Below are 19,096 nucleotides of genomic sequence, written 5' to 3'. Positions count from 1 at the left end.
TTATAGATCATGGTAATTTAAAAAATTTGACCATGATCGATGAAATTTTTTCTGACCAAAATTTGCCATGACGTTTACATTGTAGTTGTCATAGTGTTTACACTAAAGTTGTCATGACATGTTCTACGTATTTTTCCTTCTCGATTTAAAGCTACCGCTATGTTTTTTATCTACTTTTTACAACAATTTTTATCAGTTGATCATGGTAATTTTTTCACCATGACAATATTAGTTTATGGTTCATGGCAAGTCTAATTTCTTAATTCCGCGTTTTATAATATGTCAAAATTTAGTTTTAAGTATAGAAGAAAAAATAGCTGAAACATATCATGGCAACTTCAGTGTAAACACCATGATAACTATGTAACATTATGGCAACTATTGCTGAAAAAAAACATCAAAACATATTGATATGATATCTAGTTTCGAAGATCTCTCCGCGATGGATTTAATGGTGAATAAGTATCTTCAATCGGATTTTTCATTTACAAGATAAATATTTTAAAAACAAAAAATCCAAAAAGATGCCCACATGCATGTATGCAGTGAGGGTGTTAGTTGTTTTGCCCACACGCACGCGTGTGAGCTGTTTCCTTTAAAACCACACGGGGCGTGTGGGCAACACCATTTACCCATTTTTTTCAGTGGTATTTTTGGACAACGTTCTCATATGAAATACTCTTTTCCATGTAGCAGCATTGTACCCAAAAATCGTTACAGACCACCAGCAAGACGCTAAAGATCAGAATAAAATCACAAGGCAGCTCACAGTCACAGCATGCTCATTGTCTTGAGCAGCTACTATGAGCATCAAAACCACGTACCCTGCTCTACAATCATTCTCCCAGCCAACAGCTCTGACAGTCCGATGTACACTAGCAGTGCTCGAGGATAAGCTACTCGCTGAGCAGAAACAAATTAGAGAAACCCAACCACTTGATAGTCGTCCTCTGTAGCGGTGAAAGAATCGATCATCATTCATGAAACCCTAACCATGTCACTTCACCTCTGCATATGTTCAATTCCGCGCATTGACGTTTGGGTACAGCAACGAGTTGTCCACTGAAATTCCCATCAACGTCGAGAAGTCAGTCGTGACAATGGTGATCTATGAGTGCTCGACGAGGAGAGTGAAGTATTATTGCGGACCTGGTGTGCCGTGGGTGATGACGACGATGTCGAGGCGGTCGTTGCCGATGGGCAGGTCGATGAGGAGAGGGGAGAGGTCGGCGTAGGCGCCGGCGCGGACGCAGAGCGTGGTGTGGAGCGCCGACCGGTTCTGGCCCAGCAGGTTGGCCAGCGTCAGCCGCAGCTGCATGAGGCTGTTGGTGCTGATCCGCACCGTCCGCCACCCCGTCTCATCGATGTCCCCGTCCACGCCGGCGCGGATGTACCGGATCTGCCGCGACACGTCCTCCTCCGTCGGCGGGCGGCGCCGCCTCCGCATCAGCTGCACGTCGGGATGGAACCGATCGATCACGACCAGTCGCCATGCAAATCAGATATACAAATACAATGTGGGAATCGCGGGGGCAAGGCAATGAACCTGTGGCGGTGGATCGATGAGGGTGGGGCGGTCCAGGCGAAGGGGCACGGCCTGGACGTCCCACTGCATCATGGCGCTGCCGTCGTCTCCGGCAACGGTGGCCGCCGTGCGCCACCGGAGGTACTTGCCGTTGGCGCGGAGGTACCGGCCCCCGGCGTTGCGGATGATGAAGGAGGGCTCCCGCCGGATGGCCTGCCAGAGCATGCACCTCGGCGTGTTCGGGTGCGGCCGGGGCTGCTGCGATGCCTGGACGCCGTGGCCGGGCCCGGTGTTGGCCTGCACGTCCGTGGCGAAGAGGTAGCGGCCGTAGGCGCCGCGGAGGAGGACGAAGGGCCCGCCCTCGGCGCCCTCCACCGCGCCCTCCATGTGCTGCACCGCCCACACCGTGTTGTGCGCGCCGCGCTGGCTGGACAGGCACACGCCGTGCCCGTCGTCGTCCGCCGCCAGGTACTTGGTCCGCCGCACCCGGCACCGGAGCCGCACGAAGTGCACGTCGTCGAACACCTCCATCGGCCGGACCCGTCGATCCGGAGAGCGGTGGATGCGGGGAGACTGGGTCGGGGCTGGGTTTCTTGGCTCCTCGAGGAGGGAGACATGAGAATTACCTAGTTGGTTGAGATGGTTACGGGTGTCCGCGTGCGCGCCAGAGCGGGAGTGTGTGTTTGAAGCGGGCGTACCACACCACGTAGGAGGGACTACCTCACTGGAGTTATCCAACACCTCTGCATGCCACTTGCCTAAACATTTCGCGGCGAATTAAAAGATGATGAATGAGGGCATCTTCAAGGTGACCCGTAACCCGCCCTCATACGGACAGCAGCGCTGTCCGAACATCCAATACAGTCATGTATCCGTCCTCAAGGCGATCACGACATACTTTCTTTCATAAATTGGAAACAAATATAGATGCCTTTGCGGGAGTTCGGACACGTGAAATGTTGGACTCCGACATCTCCGATCCACTCAATCCCTCCTTTCTATGCATCCAGTCTATCTGTCGCCGCTGTTATACGTCTCCGGCCGTCACGGAATCATTGTCGGACAACCGCATCCAACACCGACGCGCCCGCTCGCCTCTACGATGATGTTGCCCCCTGGAGTCGTTTGTTCCCAGGTACACTCCCCCCTCCATTGTGGACTCCCTCCATAGTGGACACCACGTCCAGTAAGTGTTCGATGAAATGTCACTGAGCGTATTGCGAATGCCATGTCGTTTTTTAGAGTATGAAGGATGGTGAGCTACTCGATCATGAAGGATAAGTTGTTGTCCGATGTGTGGTTGGTCGTATCCGCGAATTTCGTAGGCAAGAGCAGAGAGGAGACCTTCTTGCAGCAGGTGCATGAATCGTCTTATCGATGAAAGCACATTGCGCCATACAACATGTACATTGTCCAAGCATGCAATGTGAGGTCGCTGTCGTATTGCTTGTACGCTATCCACTTCAGTGACATCAAGTTTTATAACGTGGTTCGTCAGCTGGAGGCAAACTGACCATTGCATATGCGGCAGAGGACGAGATCGTAAGTTTTGCTTTCTCTTGCTTAACTTGTTGATCGATTCGTTCACTCAATGTTGGTCTACAAATTATGTCGCTCGCACGCGCTGCCGTGATGTATCACGGGACAAAGGGGCGATCATTTACGTACACACACTGTGGGATGAAGCTGAAGGGGTAGTATGTGCGGGAGGGCATATGATCGGTTGGTGAAAATCTTGTTGGACATTCAATTAAGCTAGTTGAACTTGAAACATTGTTGTATTAGACTTAATATGCATGCTATCTATGAATATTGTTGCACGAATTTCATTCGGTTAGTTCGGATGATGTTTGAAATGTACGTGGCTACGGTTAGATGACGATCTTCCACATTTGTGTCTGTAGATTAATCCTTCTCTGTCCATGAACGAATGCGGAAGGAAATTACGGGTTACCATTAAAGATGCCCTAAGATTGACCACAGTCACCTACGAAAATTCATCGAAAATACAAATCATAAAATAGTTGTCTTGTTTTTTCTAGGAAGCAACCGTGATACCGTGCATGGTTTTTTAGACCGGGCTAACCCGTTTCCATCAGGCTCACGAATGTTTAAGGGACGGGAAAGGAAGAGTAGTGAGCTCGGCACTAAACAGAAACCCACGGCACTCAGCCCGCAATCGAAACGACTATCATGAGACGAATACCTACTAGCGCACTTAGATAAGTACTACTACTATAACCACAAGCATCAAACCCATGCAGGGGGGCATAGCACTTCAAAACAAGATAGACTGAGCAAAGCACCAGGCAAAATGACTCCCCACAAGAGAAGCAACGAAAGCAATTCAGATTCTTTAACGTGAATTTCAAGAAAGCATATGATAAGATCAAATGGCCCTTCCATCAACAAGCCTTATGTATGAAGGGGTTTAACGAATCCTGAAGACATAGGTGGACTTCTTCATTAGAAAAGTAGTGTTGAGATAAAAATTAATGATGATACAGGTCATTATTTCTAGACACATAAGGGGCTACGAGAGGGAGATTCCATGTCTCATATGTTGTTCAACATAGTAGCGGATATATTGGCGGTCCTTATTGATCGGGCTAAAGAGATTGGCTAAGTAGGACGATTTGTCCCGCACCTTGTCAAGGAGGGAGTGTTCATACTACAATACGCAGGTGGCATAATTATTTTCATGAAACATGATCTCTCAAAAGCTAGGAATATGAAGCCCATGTTTTGTTTATTTGAGCAATTATCTTGACTAAAATTCAATTTTGACAAAAGCGATTTGTTCTGCTTTGAAAGAGCAACAGAAGAACAAGATGCAACTGTTTGGTTGTGAAATGGGATCCTTAATTACCGTTCAACTACCTAGGAATTCCATTCATTATAGCCGATTGACGAATAAGGAATGGAAATGTATTGAAGATTAGTTTGAAAAAAGACTAAGCTGCTCGAAGAGCGAGCTCATGTCTTACGGGGTCAGCTAGTATTGATAAACTCGGTTTTGATGAGTCGGCCGATGTTCCTCTTATCTTTCTTTGAAGTGACGGTAGGGGTATGTAAAGGATTATACTTATATTGATCCCGCTTCTTCTAGCAATGTGATGAGGCTAAGAAGAAGTGCATATTGGCCTGATGGGATATTATTTTCAGACCCAAGGACCAAGGTGGGTTAGGGATTGCGACTTTAGAAGTTAAGAATAGATGCTTGTTTAGAAAATGGCTATACATGTTATCAGTTGAGACCGAGGGCATGTGGGTACAAATCTTGTGGAATAAGTACCTACAGTTTAAGACATTGGTCTAGGTTACCGCTAAGCCTATGGACTCATCTTTTGGAAGGGGTTAATGAAGATGAAGGTATAACCTTCTTCCAGCGGATGAAGTTTATAGTTGGTAATGGTATCACGACTAGATTCTGGGAGATACATGACTAGGGGAGATGCCCTTGGTTTTATAATATCCCTCTTTATATAATATTGTGCAACGTAAGGAAGACTATGTCACCACAATATTGCATTAGGTACCTCTTAATATCCAATTTAGGAGGTTCCTAGTGGGAGATCATTGGAACTCCTGGTTGCACTTGGTGACGGGGTTATATCCCTAGGGTAGGGTCATAGGCCTGACCTATAAGTCCTACCCAAGGGCACCTCATTATTAGCTTGAAGACCACAAGAGACCTTCCGACTAGATGAAGACAACCTCTTGTCCACTCGGCAGGAAACCACTCGGAAGATGATCGTACACTCGACGACTGGATTCCACTCGGCTAAGACCAGAAGCCAGTCGACATCGAAGGCCAGAAGCCACCCCAGGGAGGCTAACGGACATACGTTAGACTACCGTAGTTATTGTCATTAATAGCATACGTTACCTGTAATGTATGCATTTACTCTCACTTATTACACCCTTGTATGTTGGACACTTATGAGGGGCAACACACTCTATATAAGCCGCCCCTCCCCTCTGGCACAAGGGTTCGCATTCTGTAACACCTATATTCCATACGACACTAAGCTCCAGAGCACTGAGACGTAGGGCTATTACCTCCACCGCAGAGGGGCCTGAACTCATACAACCTTGCCGTAGCTAAGACTCTGCCCTCTACTTTCGTACCCTACGCATCTACTGTCAGGCTTATTCCCACGACAGTTGACGCCCACCATGGGGCAGACGTCTAGGCGACTTTCGGCAAGTTTGCATTTTCACTTCTTTACCATGTCTTCCGGCGGCGATTTGTGCTTGGGCCACGAGATCTTCTTCGGCGCACCCGTTTTCGTCGTCGACGATTCGGCATGGCTTCAGGAGGCACCTCACAATGTCGAGGCGCTTTCGATTCACAGAACAACGCACTTTCGTGCTAGTTCCTGCGGAGTTCTTCTCCGCCAGCCGTCGACTACGCTCTCCATCGCGCGTCGCAACAAGAGATCCGGTCGCTCGCGGCTCCAGCGTTGGATGCGCCATGCACTCGCACGTCAGGCATCTTCGCCACAGGTGGCAGCCATCGAGCCTGCTACTCCCCCATGCATTGTCTCCCACTCGGCGTCAGATCCGTCTGGCTCCTCTTCCGAGTGCAAGAGTTGCAGCCCGGTTGCGGAGATCTTCATGGTCGGATCACACGAGAGCCCGCCAAAGACCAGTCGGAACAAGCGGGAAACCGGATAGGCATCGGGCGAGCGTCCTCATCAGCGCCCTCCTACTTCCGACCGGCGTTCTCATCAGAGCAATGTTGAGGTATTCCGCACGCCCGTCCTCAACTTGGCTGTGGCCGCAAGGATAGCAGACTCCATCCAACTGTCAAATTCAGAAGCGGGCAGAGGTTTGGAGAAGATCCGCGCGTTGCTGCAGGCAGCGCAGCAGCAGAATTCTGCTGTTTCTCAGTCTCACAACAGACTGCACAACAATTCCGTCCGAGCAGATATGGTTCGGTCGGTTTACAGTATGGGTTCTCCTCGGCACCGTAGAGGAGGAGATCGCCGAGAAGATTGATACAGAGACCAGGGGCGGAATCCGCTTCCTCCCCGGTTCAATCGCGATGATCGCCATCGTTCGCGCTCTCCTCCGCGGAGTGCTTCGTATGTGCTCCGGCACTACGACAAAAGGCGTTCGGTGGGCGATGAATGCTACCAAAGGCATGATGCAACGGACTATCTCACTCATAAGAGAGTTGATAGAGGCCGAGCCCACCGTGACGGTCACGACGGAGATCGTCCGAGTGGAAGTGGCTCTGTCATCTATGGCCCCGAGCGTTTCAGCCGAGCAATCCGCTCCGCTAATATTCCCCCCAACTTCAGGTTGGCGAATAAGCAAGTTCACCGGAGAGTCCAAGCCGGAAACATGGCTGGACGATTACCGAGTGGCGGTTCAGATCGGCGGCGGCAACGACAACGTCGCAATGAAGCACATGCCCCTGATGTTGGATGGTTCGGCCCATGCTTGGCTGAATCAACTAGCTCCTTCAAGCGTATACTGCTGGGCAGACTTGGCCCGAGTGTTCGAGGGCACCTGCAAGCGCCCTGCTGGTCTCACCAAGCTACATCATTGTATCCAGAAGCCGAGTGAGTCTTTGCGCGATTTTATCCAATGCTGGACCACTCTCCACCACACAGTGGAAAACGTCACCGAGCATCAGACAGTCTACGCTTTCAAAGCAGGCGTCAGGTGCCGAGAGCTGTACTTGAAGTTCGGTCAGACGGGAGACATGTCCATGAGCAAGATGATGGAGATTGCAACCCGCTACGCCAATGGAGAAGAAGAAGACCTCCTCCGCAGCGGCAAAGGCAAGGCAGTCGACGGAGATGTCAACTCCAACCGAAAGCAGAAGCAGAAGGTGGAGCGCACACCGTCGGTAGAAGCAGCCTCTCTGGCGGCAGGAAAGTTCAAGGGAAAGGCCAAGGGTCAATTCCCTCCCAAGAAAATCTAGAAAGCAGTCAGGACAAGATATCCTTGATCTGTCGTGTGCAATCGACACGAAAATAGATGAAGAAGGTAACACTATAGTGCCAAAGCATACCACTCGACAGTGCAGGCTGTTGATCCAGAAATTCGGAGCGGACCAGTCGAGTGAGAAAGACCTGGAGAAAGAAGACGAAGAGACAGAAGACCCTTTCCCAGAAGTCCACACCACTCTGACGATCTTCCCTGACGTCGAAAGCAAGAGTCGACTGAAGGTGGTCAACATGGCAGCTCCTTCCTCCCCAACATATCTCAAGTGGTCGCAGACTGCCATCACTTTCGACCAGTCGGATCAACCACCCCATGTACCCACCCCGGGACGTCAGGCTCTCGTCGTCTTACCGGTGGTTGAAGGCGTTCGGCTCCACAAGGTGTGGATGGACGGAGGGAGCGGCTTGAATATCATGTACGCCGACACTCTCAAAGGGATGGGCATTCCGATGTCCAAGCTCAGCGAGAGCAATATGCAGTTCCACAGAGTGGTCCCTGGGAAGAAGGCCAAGTCACTCGACCAGATCACGTTAGATGTCGTCTTCGGCTGTGACAAGAACTTCCACAAAGAGAAACTCACGCTCGAGGTGGTAGACTTCTAGAGTGCCTACCACGCCATCCTTGGTCGTCCAGTTTGTGTATGTTTCATGGCCCGACCATGTTACGTATATCTGAAGATGAAGATGCCAGGACCAAAGGGAGTCATCACCGTCACCGGCAATCGGCAGAGGGCAGAAGAGTGTTTGCAGCAGGGCTCCAGGATCGCTAATCAGCAGATGGCAATGGTGGAGCTCGACGAGTACCGGAAGACAGCAGACCCCGCCGAACTGATGCGATCAAAGAAGCCAGCTTTTGAGTCTACATTCCAGTCGGCAGGAGAAATCAAGAAAGTCAACATCCACCCGACAGATCCCACCGCTGCCCCGACCAACATCTCAACAACTCTTGATCCTAAATAGGAAGCCGAGCTCATCCAGTTCCTCCGTGAGAACTGGGACATCTTCGCATGGAAGCCCGCTGACATGCCTGGTGTACCCAGGGAACTGGCTGAGCACCGACTGAGAGTCAACCCCAAGGCCCGGCCTGTCAAGGAACATCTGCGTCGGTCCGCCACACAGAAGAGAAAAGCAAGCGGCGAGGAAGTGGCTAAGCTCCTAGAGGCCAAGTTCATTCGCGAGGTTTACCACTCCGAGTGGCTCGCAAATGTTGTCATGGTGCCCAAGAAGGACAAGTCACTCCGAATGTGCATCGACTTCAAGCATATCAATCGGGTCTGCCCGAAAGATCACTTCCCGCTTCCCCGCATAGATCATATTGTCGACTCGACTGTAGGATGCGAGCAATTGTCCTTTTTAGATGCTTACTCTGGGTACCATCAGATCCGTATGTATGGCCCAGATGAAATAAAAACGGCCTTCATCACCCCGTTTGGGTGCTTCTGCTAAATAGGATTACGGCGGGGGGAGGCAGCGAGACGGCGGCGACTAGGAGGCGGAAGAGAGAGAGCGAGAACGGCAAAAGTGAGAGCGGGGCTAGGGTTTCGTCCCAGCCAACCGCTCTCTTGGCCTTTACCCACATCCGCCAGCCACAAGCAAAGCGCCACGCACGGGGCAAGACACGAAATGTCGAAATTACCCTTGCCGTACAGAAGGATTATCAGGCGGTGGCACGGGCTCCGCGCACAAAACAAACCACACCGGAAACGTCACCCCGATACGTCGCTGACATCTCGAGCCCACCTTAATCTGGGCCCGCTCGCCATTGTAACAGACAGAAAAAACCGGAGTGTAAACCCAGCGACAACTATTAATTGTAGCAGTGTCATCCACGATCCAACGGCGAGGATCATATCGCCCGAAGATCTGACGGTCGGGATTTCTTTGGAAACACAATCGGACGGTCCAGAATTCCAAATCGCTGAGGAGGCTGCATACATGGCACCAATCTAACAACTGGGATTACTACACCATTGCTAGAAGAACCTCCTTTTAAGATCTGGAAAGTTTCAATGGCTCGGATGAAACACCGCGCTACATCCTCTTGGACTACACTAAGTAGCTTTCGTGGTGCTATGTTTCACCCAAAAATCGACCAAATCAAAAATCACTCGAATGCTCATGCACAATACTTTTAGCGAAAGTCACGTCTCATGTCTCCCTTTTCTCTCTACATTTTTACAAACTTACAAATCCCAAATACTAGAATAACTAATCAAGCTAACCTATTTGACCAACTTAGAAACCAAACCGACTAAGGTGGTGTTTCTTTACCTAGGGACTAGACTAAAAAGTCCCTTTTAGTCCCTAGGTAAAGAAACAGGAGGGACTTTTCCTTAAGGGACTAGAAAAAGTCTCTATTGGAGGGACTTTTTTCTTTAGTCCCTGGGACTAAAAAAAGTCTAGTCCCTTGGAAAGAAACACCACCTAACTAGGGGGTTATTGCTGTTTGTTATTATCTGTTTTTCATATTATTAAGAAACACGTGTCTCCACTTGATAGCTACTCTCCTCTACAATGTGTGATGCCACTTATGAATTTATTTTCATTCTGAGCCTAGGGCAGTGGTCCTTTTTTTTCTATTAGGACAAGATAGGTTTATGGTTTTGAATTCACATATTTGTTCTTTTTACGTACCACATACACAAGATGTTCTTCATGAGCAGTGTCATTGACCCATTCGTAATATTACGGTCGACATACCACATAGGCATCACCTTGGGTTGAAGACCTTGGCATTCCCGCTCTTCCAATTTAGAAACTTAAGAGCAGAAGAAAAAATAAGAAAATTTCACCATCTTCCAAAAAAGATATGGCAATCTTGAAGAGAAAATTATCTACCTTACAGAGGTACCTCGGCGGGATCAAACATATGACGAGATTGTCAGACATTGTTATCGTTCTTGATCAGCAAAAAGAGTAAAAATTCCTTCGAAAGTATTTCTTTAGTCGATACAAATTGTGACCCGGATATTACGAATATTATCGATTGCAGCCAATGATGACACCATGACTTTAATTCGATTGACTCTTAACAAATTGGTATTTTCAGTTTGTGAGGAATCGAAGGGAGTACCATAAATGCCAGACAGTATGCCCGGTGGTACCCAATTATTCTGATCAAAATCAAAATCAAAAATAATAATGGATCGATATGGTTCAATCACGGACACACGATGGGCGAACCAGAAGATCCAACGGCCAGCAAAATTCGCCGGAAACAAAAGCCAAAAAACCACCGCACGGGGCCCGCCCGTGGGAGGCTGTCGCCCCACACGCCGCACGCCGGAAAAGGGCAGGCGAGCGAGCCACCTCCGCCCCCGTCAGCTCGCCCCTGACCCGGGCCCACCGCCGAGCCCAGTCCCCCCCCCCGGCCCGCTCCCTCGTCCAGGCGCCCGTCGCCGTCAATCGATCGCCCGAGCAGGCTAGCCAGGGCTAGGGCCCCTCCCCGATCTACCCGCGGGCCATGGCGGACGAGCCGGCGCTGCCGGTGGCGGCGGGGAGGGACAAGGACGAGCGCCGCCGCCTGATGGGCAGGTGCGCGCTCGCCGTCGTCGGCATCATGAGCACCCTCCTCGTCTACGGCGTCCTCCAGGTCCGCCGCCCCCTTCCCCCCCACCCTCTCCTCCGTTCGAATCACTCGTGCCCAGGGTTTCCGCACCGGGGAGTGGTGCCGCCGGGCGTGGGAACGGCGGGGGATTAGTACCGATCTGTTCGTGCTGGTTCCTTCCTCCCTCCGGCGGGATTCACGGCTCGAAATGGCGAGGTTGCCCTTGCCTCGCGCGTTTTGGAGTATTCTTCCTTTAACTCCTTTAAGCACTTTTTGATTCATTTTTCAGATCCAGGTAAGAAGAATATTCTCCATGATAATTCTCTTTGATTTGAACATGTGTATCTATGATTCTATTCGCTGTTAAGACCGGATGATGCATCTGAACATTCCACTGCTGCCAAACTGGTTACTGTGGTTTTCATGAACCTAATCGTCCTTAGTTACTTCGATGAATGGTGTATTCACATGCCTGACCCCTTTGATGTACAAGTACCACCACCATTTTTAACTGTCTGTTCTTTAGCTCGCTTGAAAATAAGTCATTTCTATTTTATGTCGAGTGAATGGACATAAACGCTAAATGGAGGGGTTCTGGCTTCAAATGTTATGCAGGAAAAACTCATGAGAGTTCCCTATGGAGCAGAGAAGGAGTTCTTCAGATACTCACTTTTTCTTGTTTTCTGTAACCGCATCACCACATCCATGGTGTCTGCACTCGTGTTACTGGTATGGATCTGCATCTATCCCTTGTTCTTATACTTGAACTTGTCTGAAATTGCTTGACTCTTAAATTGTGTATATTTATGCAGTCCAGTAAGAAATCGACGGATCCAGTGGCCCCAATCCAGAAATACTGTGTTGTCTCCTTCTCAAACATACTAACCACAACTTGCCAGTACGAGGTTATGCATTAGTTTTTTGTATATCTGCTGTTATTGGTTCCTATTGCTTCTGTACATAACACATTATGTGATTGTTTCAGGCCCTCAAGTATGTGAGTTTCCCTGTCCAGACACTTGCCAAGTGTGCAAAGATGATTCCTGTCATGGTAATATCTTTTGTACTGTGACTTTTGATTTTCATGCATCTTCACTGTCAGTGTCTGCTAGAAGAGTATAGATGTCTCTTTTACATCACAGTTAATAAACAGTGATCGATGTAAGGAATTTGTACATAGGCTAATTTGGTGCTATTGGTAAACTGAACATATGTGAATGAAGTGGCTGTCAAAGATGGAAAAATAGTTTATATGTTGCGTGTGAAAATTACTGTACAAGATGATTCCGAGACTCTCAGTTCATCTGATACTACTATTTGGCCACTTTCATTCATCTCTCAGGTAGATGTTAAAGCACAGAAAATCAGGATTGTATGCACAGAAAATCAGGATTGTCTCGATCGCCTTGAGTTTATATATATCTGGACGTGCTTTATTTTTTTTCCACAATTTATGTATTTTAATTTGATTTCCTGGATATCAAGCCTTGTTATGACCATTCTTCAATTTGATTAATTTGTAGATTTGGGGTACGATAATTATGAAAAAGAAGTATGGTGGAAAAGATTACTTCTTTGCAGTCATTGTCACCATGGGCTGCTCATTGTTCATCCTATACCCGGTAATCCAAATATCCGAACTCATTTCTCTGTATTGTTGAGCACCACATGGTGTAAATGTTATTGAGATTGGAGAATATAGAAATTTCATTAACAACCAATACTGCACCTGCCATCTGCACCACATTACCAATTAGGTAGTAATGATATACTCCCTCCGTCCCAAAATTCTTGTCTTAGATTTGTTTGGATATGAATGTATCTAGTCATGTTTTACTATTTTGATACATTCATTTCTAGACAAATCTAAGACAAGAATTTTGGAACGGAGGGAGTATATGCTATAGGATTGAATTCAAAGCAGGATAAAGATTGGCTTTAAATATACCCCTATGAACTATCTTCTACGATCCCACTTCAGTACAACCAATACTGAATGAAGTTTCACACAACAAGGGGTTACAAGCGGTAAAAGGTTCTAGAAAGAGAAGGGGATACAATGAAGAAGAGGTCCAGGGAGGAAGGACTCAGACCCTTGCTAGGGTTTTTCTGGTTCACTATATCCCGATTGATGCCTTATCTCTTGCCCTCCACCAGCTTAAGTAGAGCTGCCTACGTACATCTGCTCCAGCACCATGGGCTTCAAGCCCCCTTGCCACTGGAGCCCATACAGCCAGGTCTAGTGGCCCAAGCGGTCTATCTGTCTATGCATTCTTCCCTCCTTAATATCCGGCTTGTCCTCAAGTGGATGAACCCGGACTGTGAACAACCGGATTCCAAGGCACTTGCAGTCCTGTTAAAGAGCACACACAAAGGTGAATCTGTCTGACTTACATGGCCGGTCGAAGGACATGGATTTTCCTATAATTTTGTCAGGCCATAGGAAAAAGCGTTGTCGTCTTCATAACCGAAGTGGTCCAGCAGGTCCCTATTGAAAATGATGACTTTCACTCCCAGCTGCCCTACTCAGAGCACTGCCATCTTCAAGAAGATGGCAAAGTTTGTATTCTTCTCATTAGTGTAGGCATGAGACTAATCAACACACGGCCTCACTGCTATTGAATCATCCAAGTAATGTCCATTGCTAGCTATGATGCTTGCTGGTTGTACCATGTCTCATGTTAGTGCACCGTAATTGCTGCTGCCTTTTTAAAGAAAATTCAATGCTGAAGAGCAAGTCCAGCCTAAGTGTAATATCAGTACCGATTCTTTCTCACAAAAAAACTGATTGATGAGCCCCCAAACCACAACCTTACTTCCTTGCAATAAAACTGAACAACATGGGTTGATACTCCTTCAGTTCCTGTGATCTCAATACTAGAGTTGTCTACTATATGAGGCCATGGGGGCTTTGGCTGCAACAATGGAAAATACTTCCTAGACCATGTAACAAAGAAATCCGTAGCATGCTCATACAACCAGGTCCAGTGGCCGAAACAGTTCACGACACTATCTTAGGCAACGTGTTCGGTTACGGGATTTTGGAAGCTGATAATATCTGCGTGTTTGGTTTTAGCCTTAGTTTGTCTTGCCAAATATTTCTGATCTAGGTTTTGCTAGCCAGTGATTTGGCCAACTTTGTCAAGAAAACTGAACTAGGGTGGATAAAGAAGCATTGGCATGCCAAAAAATTGGCCATGATTCCAAACAAAGATCTATGGCCACAATCTGAACATACCCTAAGAAACCAATTTACTTCATTTGGTAATTAGCCAATGCACTTGTGATAACCTTTGTATTTCGGAATGGTGTCTGAAAGTGATATCCTTTTCTTTTCTGGTCTCATGGATGCAGGCATCAATGGATGTTAGTCCACTTAATAAAGGCAGAGAAAGTACTGTTTGGGGTGTTTCACTCATGCTTGGTTATCTTGGGTATGACTTCTTCTCATCTTCTACTTAATTTTCTGGTTAGAATAAGCAATAATATCCGAGTTCATGACATAATGTAATGGTAGCTCAGTTTTGTGAAATTTGTCGATTCACAGCTCTATTTGACATGTAAGTTTCTTTTAGTTTCTACGATTTTTTTTATTGTATTAAGTAGCGTTAACTAGAACTATGTGTACAAAATGCATGTCTAGCTATAACTCATTGAGTATCTAAACTGCTGAGGAGATGGTGGTATTATAATTTGAGTTTGTTGCAGCTGTACATTGGATGCAATCTAGTAGTAGTAAATTTCTAAAACATGAAAGCAGGCAATATCAACTTAAATTTACAATTTCCCACTGACCACTACTGTAGGCTGTGAGTGTGGGTGCAGTGGCGCACTATTCGCTTACAAGGTTTATTGCTTACTTTCTTTGGTCCGCTTTCGCACCCTGGTTGCTATCTAACATGATCCTCCTTCTCTTGGATTTCTAGATTTGATGGTTTCACAAGCACCTTCCAAGACAAACTCTTCAAAGGTTATGAGATGGAAATTCACAACCAAATATTCTACACGACAATGTGCTCTTGTGTTATTAGCTTGAGTGGTAATTGCTAACTCAATGGTTACTTGTCTCATCTTCTGATTATGTCTTGCATTTCCTTGAAATATAAACTTCAAGTTTATATTGGCACCAAATCTGTTGCTACCGAAGTTTCTATTACTCGAAGTTTTGCGTGTTAATCTGTTGCACTTAGTCTGTTACACCTACACTGTACAGTATACTATTAACAGTTGCAATGAATAATTTATTTCTTTGTTATTTTTCCCTTTACAGGGCTTATTCTCCAGAATCATCTTCTTCCAGCTGTGGACTTTATGGTTCGTCATCCAGATTGCTTCTATGACGTCCTAATCTTATCCACTGTAAGACTTACAGTACCTTTTAATTCTTTAATCAATGCAATACGCTTGTTCCCTTTGTACTGAAATAAACCGCTATATATAGAATAATAAAGTACATCAACATGAATTTGATGGATACCAGTATATGCAGAGACATCACTTTAGGAGATGAAAATAAACAGAGGATAAATACTGTGAGATTTTATGTTTAATACGGCATAAAATCTAGGACAAGTAGCACTTTAGCTGTTTCAAATTTACTCCCCTAGAACATAATTGTGTAAATGATGGATCCAAGATATCTTTTAGCCATGGGATTTAAACTCCATGTTCTTCCCAGGTTGCAACAGCTAGCCAATTCTTCATATCCTACACTATTCGTACATTCGGGGCTCTCACATTCGCTACCATCATGACAACCAGACAGGTGGATACAGTTCTCACCAGTATCACATACTCCCTCCGTCCCACAATATAAGATGTCTATGCAAGCTACGTCTTATATTGTGGGACGGAGGGAGTATTTGCGTTAAAATCATTTAACCATTCCCTAACCGCAATTCAACACGTGTTTCCGCAGTTGGTGAGCATACTACTGTCCTGCGTCTGGTTTGTGCATCCCCTTAGCTGGATGCAGTGGGTTGGCGCTGTAAGTCATCTCCTTCTCTCTCTAATCACTCATCTCACAACATTTCCCCTCTTCATTACAATAAAAAAGGATACTCCGTGCTGCCAGGCAATTGTATTTGGAGCCCTGTACGCAAAAACCTTCTCAAGAAGCAAACCGCAGAAGGCAGCAGCCACGAGCTCGCCGCCGCAGGGTTCTGCGCCAAATGCTGCTAACAGTTGACCGGAAGAAATAACAAATAGGAACACCGAAGGTTTGATCTACTTGTCGCTTTGCTGTACCGGACGAAAATTTTCAAGTCCGAGGCGAATGGCAGGCATCCTGACAAGTTGACTGCGAGAGAACAGATTGTAGAGTCACACCTCGTCTCCTGATCATCAACCCGGGAAGCTCCGAAAGGCTTCCTTAGGTGAAGGCCCATTACTTTGCTGATTGATGCGCATGAGTGATCGGTGCTGCCCAAAATTTTCACCTGAGGCCGTTTGCTGTTAGCTACAGTAACATAATGTTGTGATGTAAACTGTAAACCAGACGTTATACTACATAGAAAAAGGCTTTCCACCCACAAGAGGGAGGAAATGCCGATTTTGTGTGTGCGGCGCACGACAACACCGTAGGGCATGAGAGGCACACATCATCTCCATGCCAAAAAATTTCATAGCTGATGTTGTGGTGTAGAGTTGGTCGTGCCATAGACCGAACTTGTCACGTCCGCTAGATATGTTTGCTATTTTCATTTTGCTGCACCTATGAATAGGCGGTAGCCAATATAGAACGCTTCAAGGGGAAGCATAGCTTGCGCGCATGCAAAGTGAAATTACGCAGAGGAAAAAGTTCAAAACAAACCTTTAAATTATAGACGAAGGCTAAATCAAATCATGAACTTTGAATCCCTGAAATTGGCACTTTAAACTTGTAATCTCGGTCTATTTTAGACCCTAAACCTGTTTAGCACACTTGGAATATTATGATTGTTGAGCACACTTGGAATATTATGATTCCAACTGGGATAACTTGCTACTCTCACGGACCAGAATTTAGACTGGCCCACTATACCGCAACTAGAATTTGTGAAGTTTAAAAAATGTTTGTACATTTCTAAAATTGTTTAGAAGTTAAGAATGTCCCTGCTTTCTACGTAAAAAATGTATGTAAAATGTATATAATATTCGTGTGATTCAAACAAATGTTTCCCCCATTCAAAAAAGAAACGGCGCCTAAGGTTACAACTCCCCTCCAAGCAACACCAATTAGCTTGTGGATTCACCTCTTTTCTGTCGCCGGGTGGCAGGGGATTATATTTTGGTGTATCAGCCTCATATGGTATTATAGGTGAAAGGACGTGGATGTCGTCTAGAGGGGGGGGGGGTGAATAGACGCTTTAAAATAATTAAGGTTTAGGCTTGAACAAATGCGAAATAAAACTAACGTTTAATATGTCAAGTACAAAACCTCAAACAACTAGGCTCACTTATGTGCACCAACAACTTATGCTAAGCAAGATAAACAACTAAGTGATAGCAAGATATATGACAAGAGACAATATGGCTATCACAAAGTAAAGTGCATAAGTAAAGGGTTCGGGCAAGAGATAACCGAGGTATGCGGAGACGATGATGTATCCCGAAGTTCACACCCTTGCGATGCTAATCTCTGTTGAAGCGGTGTGGAGGCACAATGTTCCCCAAGATGCCACTAAGGCCACCGTAATCTCCTCACGCCCTCGCACAATGCAAGATGCCGTGACTCCACTAAGGGACCCTTGAGGGCGGTCACCGAACCCGTACAAATGGCAAACCTTGGGGGCGGTCACCGAACCCGTACACGTGGCAACCCTTGGGGGCGGTTACCGGTATCCGTACAAATTGCTCGGGGCAATCTCCACAACCTAATTGGAGACCCCGACGCTTGCCCGGAGCTTCACACCATAATGATTGAGCTCCGAGACACCACCAAGCTTCTAGGACGCCAAAGCATCCACGAAGAACAATATCTAGGGTACTAAGTACCAAAGGTAATAAGCTTCTCAAACTTCACTTCCACGTATCACCGTGGAGAACTCAAACCGATGCAATCAATGCAATGGCAAGAACACACGAAGTGGTCAAGTCCCTCACACTCAAATCCCTCCACAACAACGAAAGCTATGGAGAAATATGAGAGGAAGAACAAGGAGCTCACAAAGAACTCCAAGATCTAGATCCAAGGGGTTCCCCTCACATAGAGGAGAAAGTGATTGGTGGAGATGTGGATCTAGATCTCCTCTCTCTTTTCCCTCAAGAACAAGCAAGAATCATTGGAGGGATTGGGAGTAAGCAAGCTCTAAGAATGTCAACAATGGAGGTAGAACAAGAGCTCAACGGATAGATAAGACCAAGGGGGAAGAAGACCCCCTTTATATAGTGGGGGAAGAAATCAGACCGTTACCCCCACTTACAGCCCGAGCCCAGCGGTACTACCGCTGACCCTCCGGCGGTACTACCGCTGGCTGCAGCGGTACTACCGCTGACCCTCCGGCGGTACTACCGCTGGCTGCAGCGGTACTACCGCTGAGCCCATGGTAGCGCAAAGATACTACCGAGCCAACCACCGTCAAGGAAGTCTTTGCAAAAATGTCCGACGCAGTACAACCGCAAAGATGACGGTACTAAAAACTTGGAGCGGTACTACCGCTGGCTAGGGGCGGTACTAACTCTGGGACAGCGATACTACCGCCAGCTCTAGTGGTACTACCGCTAGGGCCAGCGGTAGTACCGCCAACTCTAGCGGTACTACCGCTAGGTCCAGCGGTACTACCGCTCGCCACTGAAACAACCATAACTTTCGCATACGAGCTCCGAATCGAGCAAACCCAAGCTTGCTGGAAATCTTAAGACCATGCAGATATGAAAATGCCAATGATATAGAGATGTGAGTCCTCTATGAATGAAGAACTGACAAAAACTCCAACATCGAAAACATCATAGTAGATGCATATGGACTCCGTCTTCGATGAACTCGAGCTTGTCACGAAGATGACCATAAGCTCTAAAACTCACAAAGAGAAACACCAAACAAGAACCAAGAAGTATGATGCAAGGATGCAAATGGTTTGAGCT

The 19,096-nt window shown here is 46.9% G+C and overlaps 2 protein-coding genes across 2 annotated transcripts; one reads left to right on the top strand and one right to left on the bottom strand.

The window, feature by feature from the left end:
* Positions 1 to 1,018: 1,018 nt before the first annotated feature.
* Positions 1,019 to 2,056, bottom strand: LOC123395632. Its single transcript, XM_045090662.1, has 3 exons — positions 1,547 to 2,056; positions 1,150 to 1,450; positions 1,019 to 1,062 (listed from the first exon to the last, which is right to left on the bottom strand). The coding sequence occupies exons 1-3, from the start codon at positions 2,054 to 2,056 to the stop codon at positions 1,019 to 1,021; spliced, it is 855 nt and encodes a 284-aa protein (XP_044946597.1).
* An 8,683-nt stretch (positions 2,057 to 10,739) lies between these two features.
* LOC123452461 (UDP-galactose/UDP-glucose transporter 5-like) lies at positions 10,740 to 16,675 on the top strand. Its single transcript, XM_045129150.1, has 11 exons — positions 10,740 to 11,077; positions 11,648 to 11,761; positions 11,845 to 11,937; positions 12,018 to 12,083; positions 12,556 to 12,654; positions 14,387 to 14,466; positions 14,959 to 15,071; positions 15,303 to 15,391; positions 15,711 to 15,797; positions 15,951 to 16,019; positions 16,107 to 16,675. Exons 1-11 carry the CDS (start codon positions 10,949 to 10,951, stop codon positions 16,218 to 16,220), a joined length of 1,053 nt encoding a protein of 350 aa, XP_044985085.1. The 5' UTR covers positions 10,740 to 10,948; the 3' UTR covers positions 16,221 to 16,675.
* Positions 16,676 to 19,096: the final 2,421 nt, after the last annotated feature.

The sequence above is a fragment of the Hordeum vulgare genome, chromosome 1H (genome assembly GCF_904849725.1).
Source record: "Hordeum vulgare subsp. vulgare chromosome 1H, MorexV3_pseudomolecules_assembly, whole genome shotgun sequence".
In the NCBI taxonomy this organism is placed as follows: domain Eukaryota; kingdom Viridiplantae; phylum Streptophyta; class Magnoliopsida; order Poales; family Poaceae; genus Hordeum; species Hordeum vulgare.
Note: the sequence above shows the minus strand (reverse complement) of the source record. Positions and strands in the feature narration are given on the sequence as shown.

Coding starts and splice junctions, on each gene's coding strand:
- LOC123395632 (XM_045090662.1), bottom strand. CDS start 2,056: ATGGAGGTGTTCGACGACGTGCACTTCGTGCGGCTCCGGTGCCGGGTG. Junction 1,451..1,546: donor TCATCGATCCACCGCCACAG/GTTCATTGCCTT, acceptor CCCGACGTGCAG/CTGATGCGGAGGCGGCGCCG. Junction 1,063..1,149: donor CATCACCCACGGCACACCAG/GTCCGCAATAAT, acceptor TGGGAATTTCAG/TGGACAACTCGTTGCTGTAC.
- LOC123452461 (XM_045129150.1), top strand. CDS start 10,949: ATGGCGGACGAGCCGGCGCTGCCGGTGGCGGCGGGGAGGGACAAGGAC. Junction 15,072..15,302: donor TTGTGTTATTAGCTTGAGTG/GTAATTGCTAAC, acceptor TTCCCTTTACAG/GGCTTATTCTCCAGAATCAT. Junction 15,798..15,950: donor CCATCATGACAACCAGACAG/GTGGATACAGTT, acceptor GTGTTTCCGCAG/TTGGTGAGCATACTACTGTC.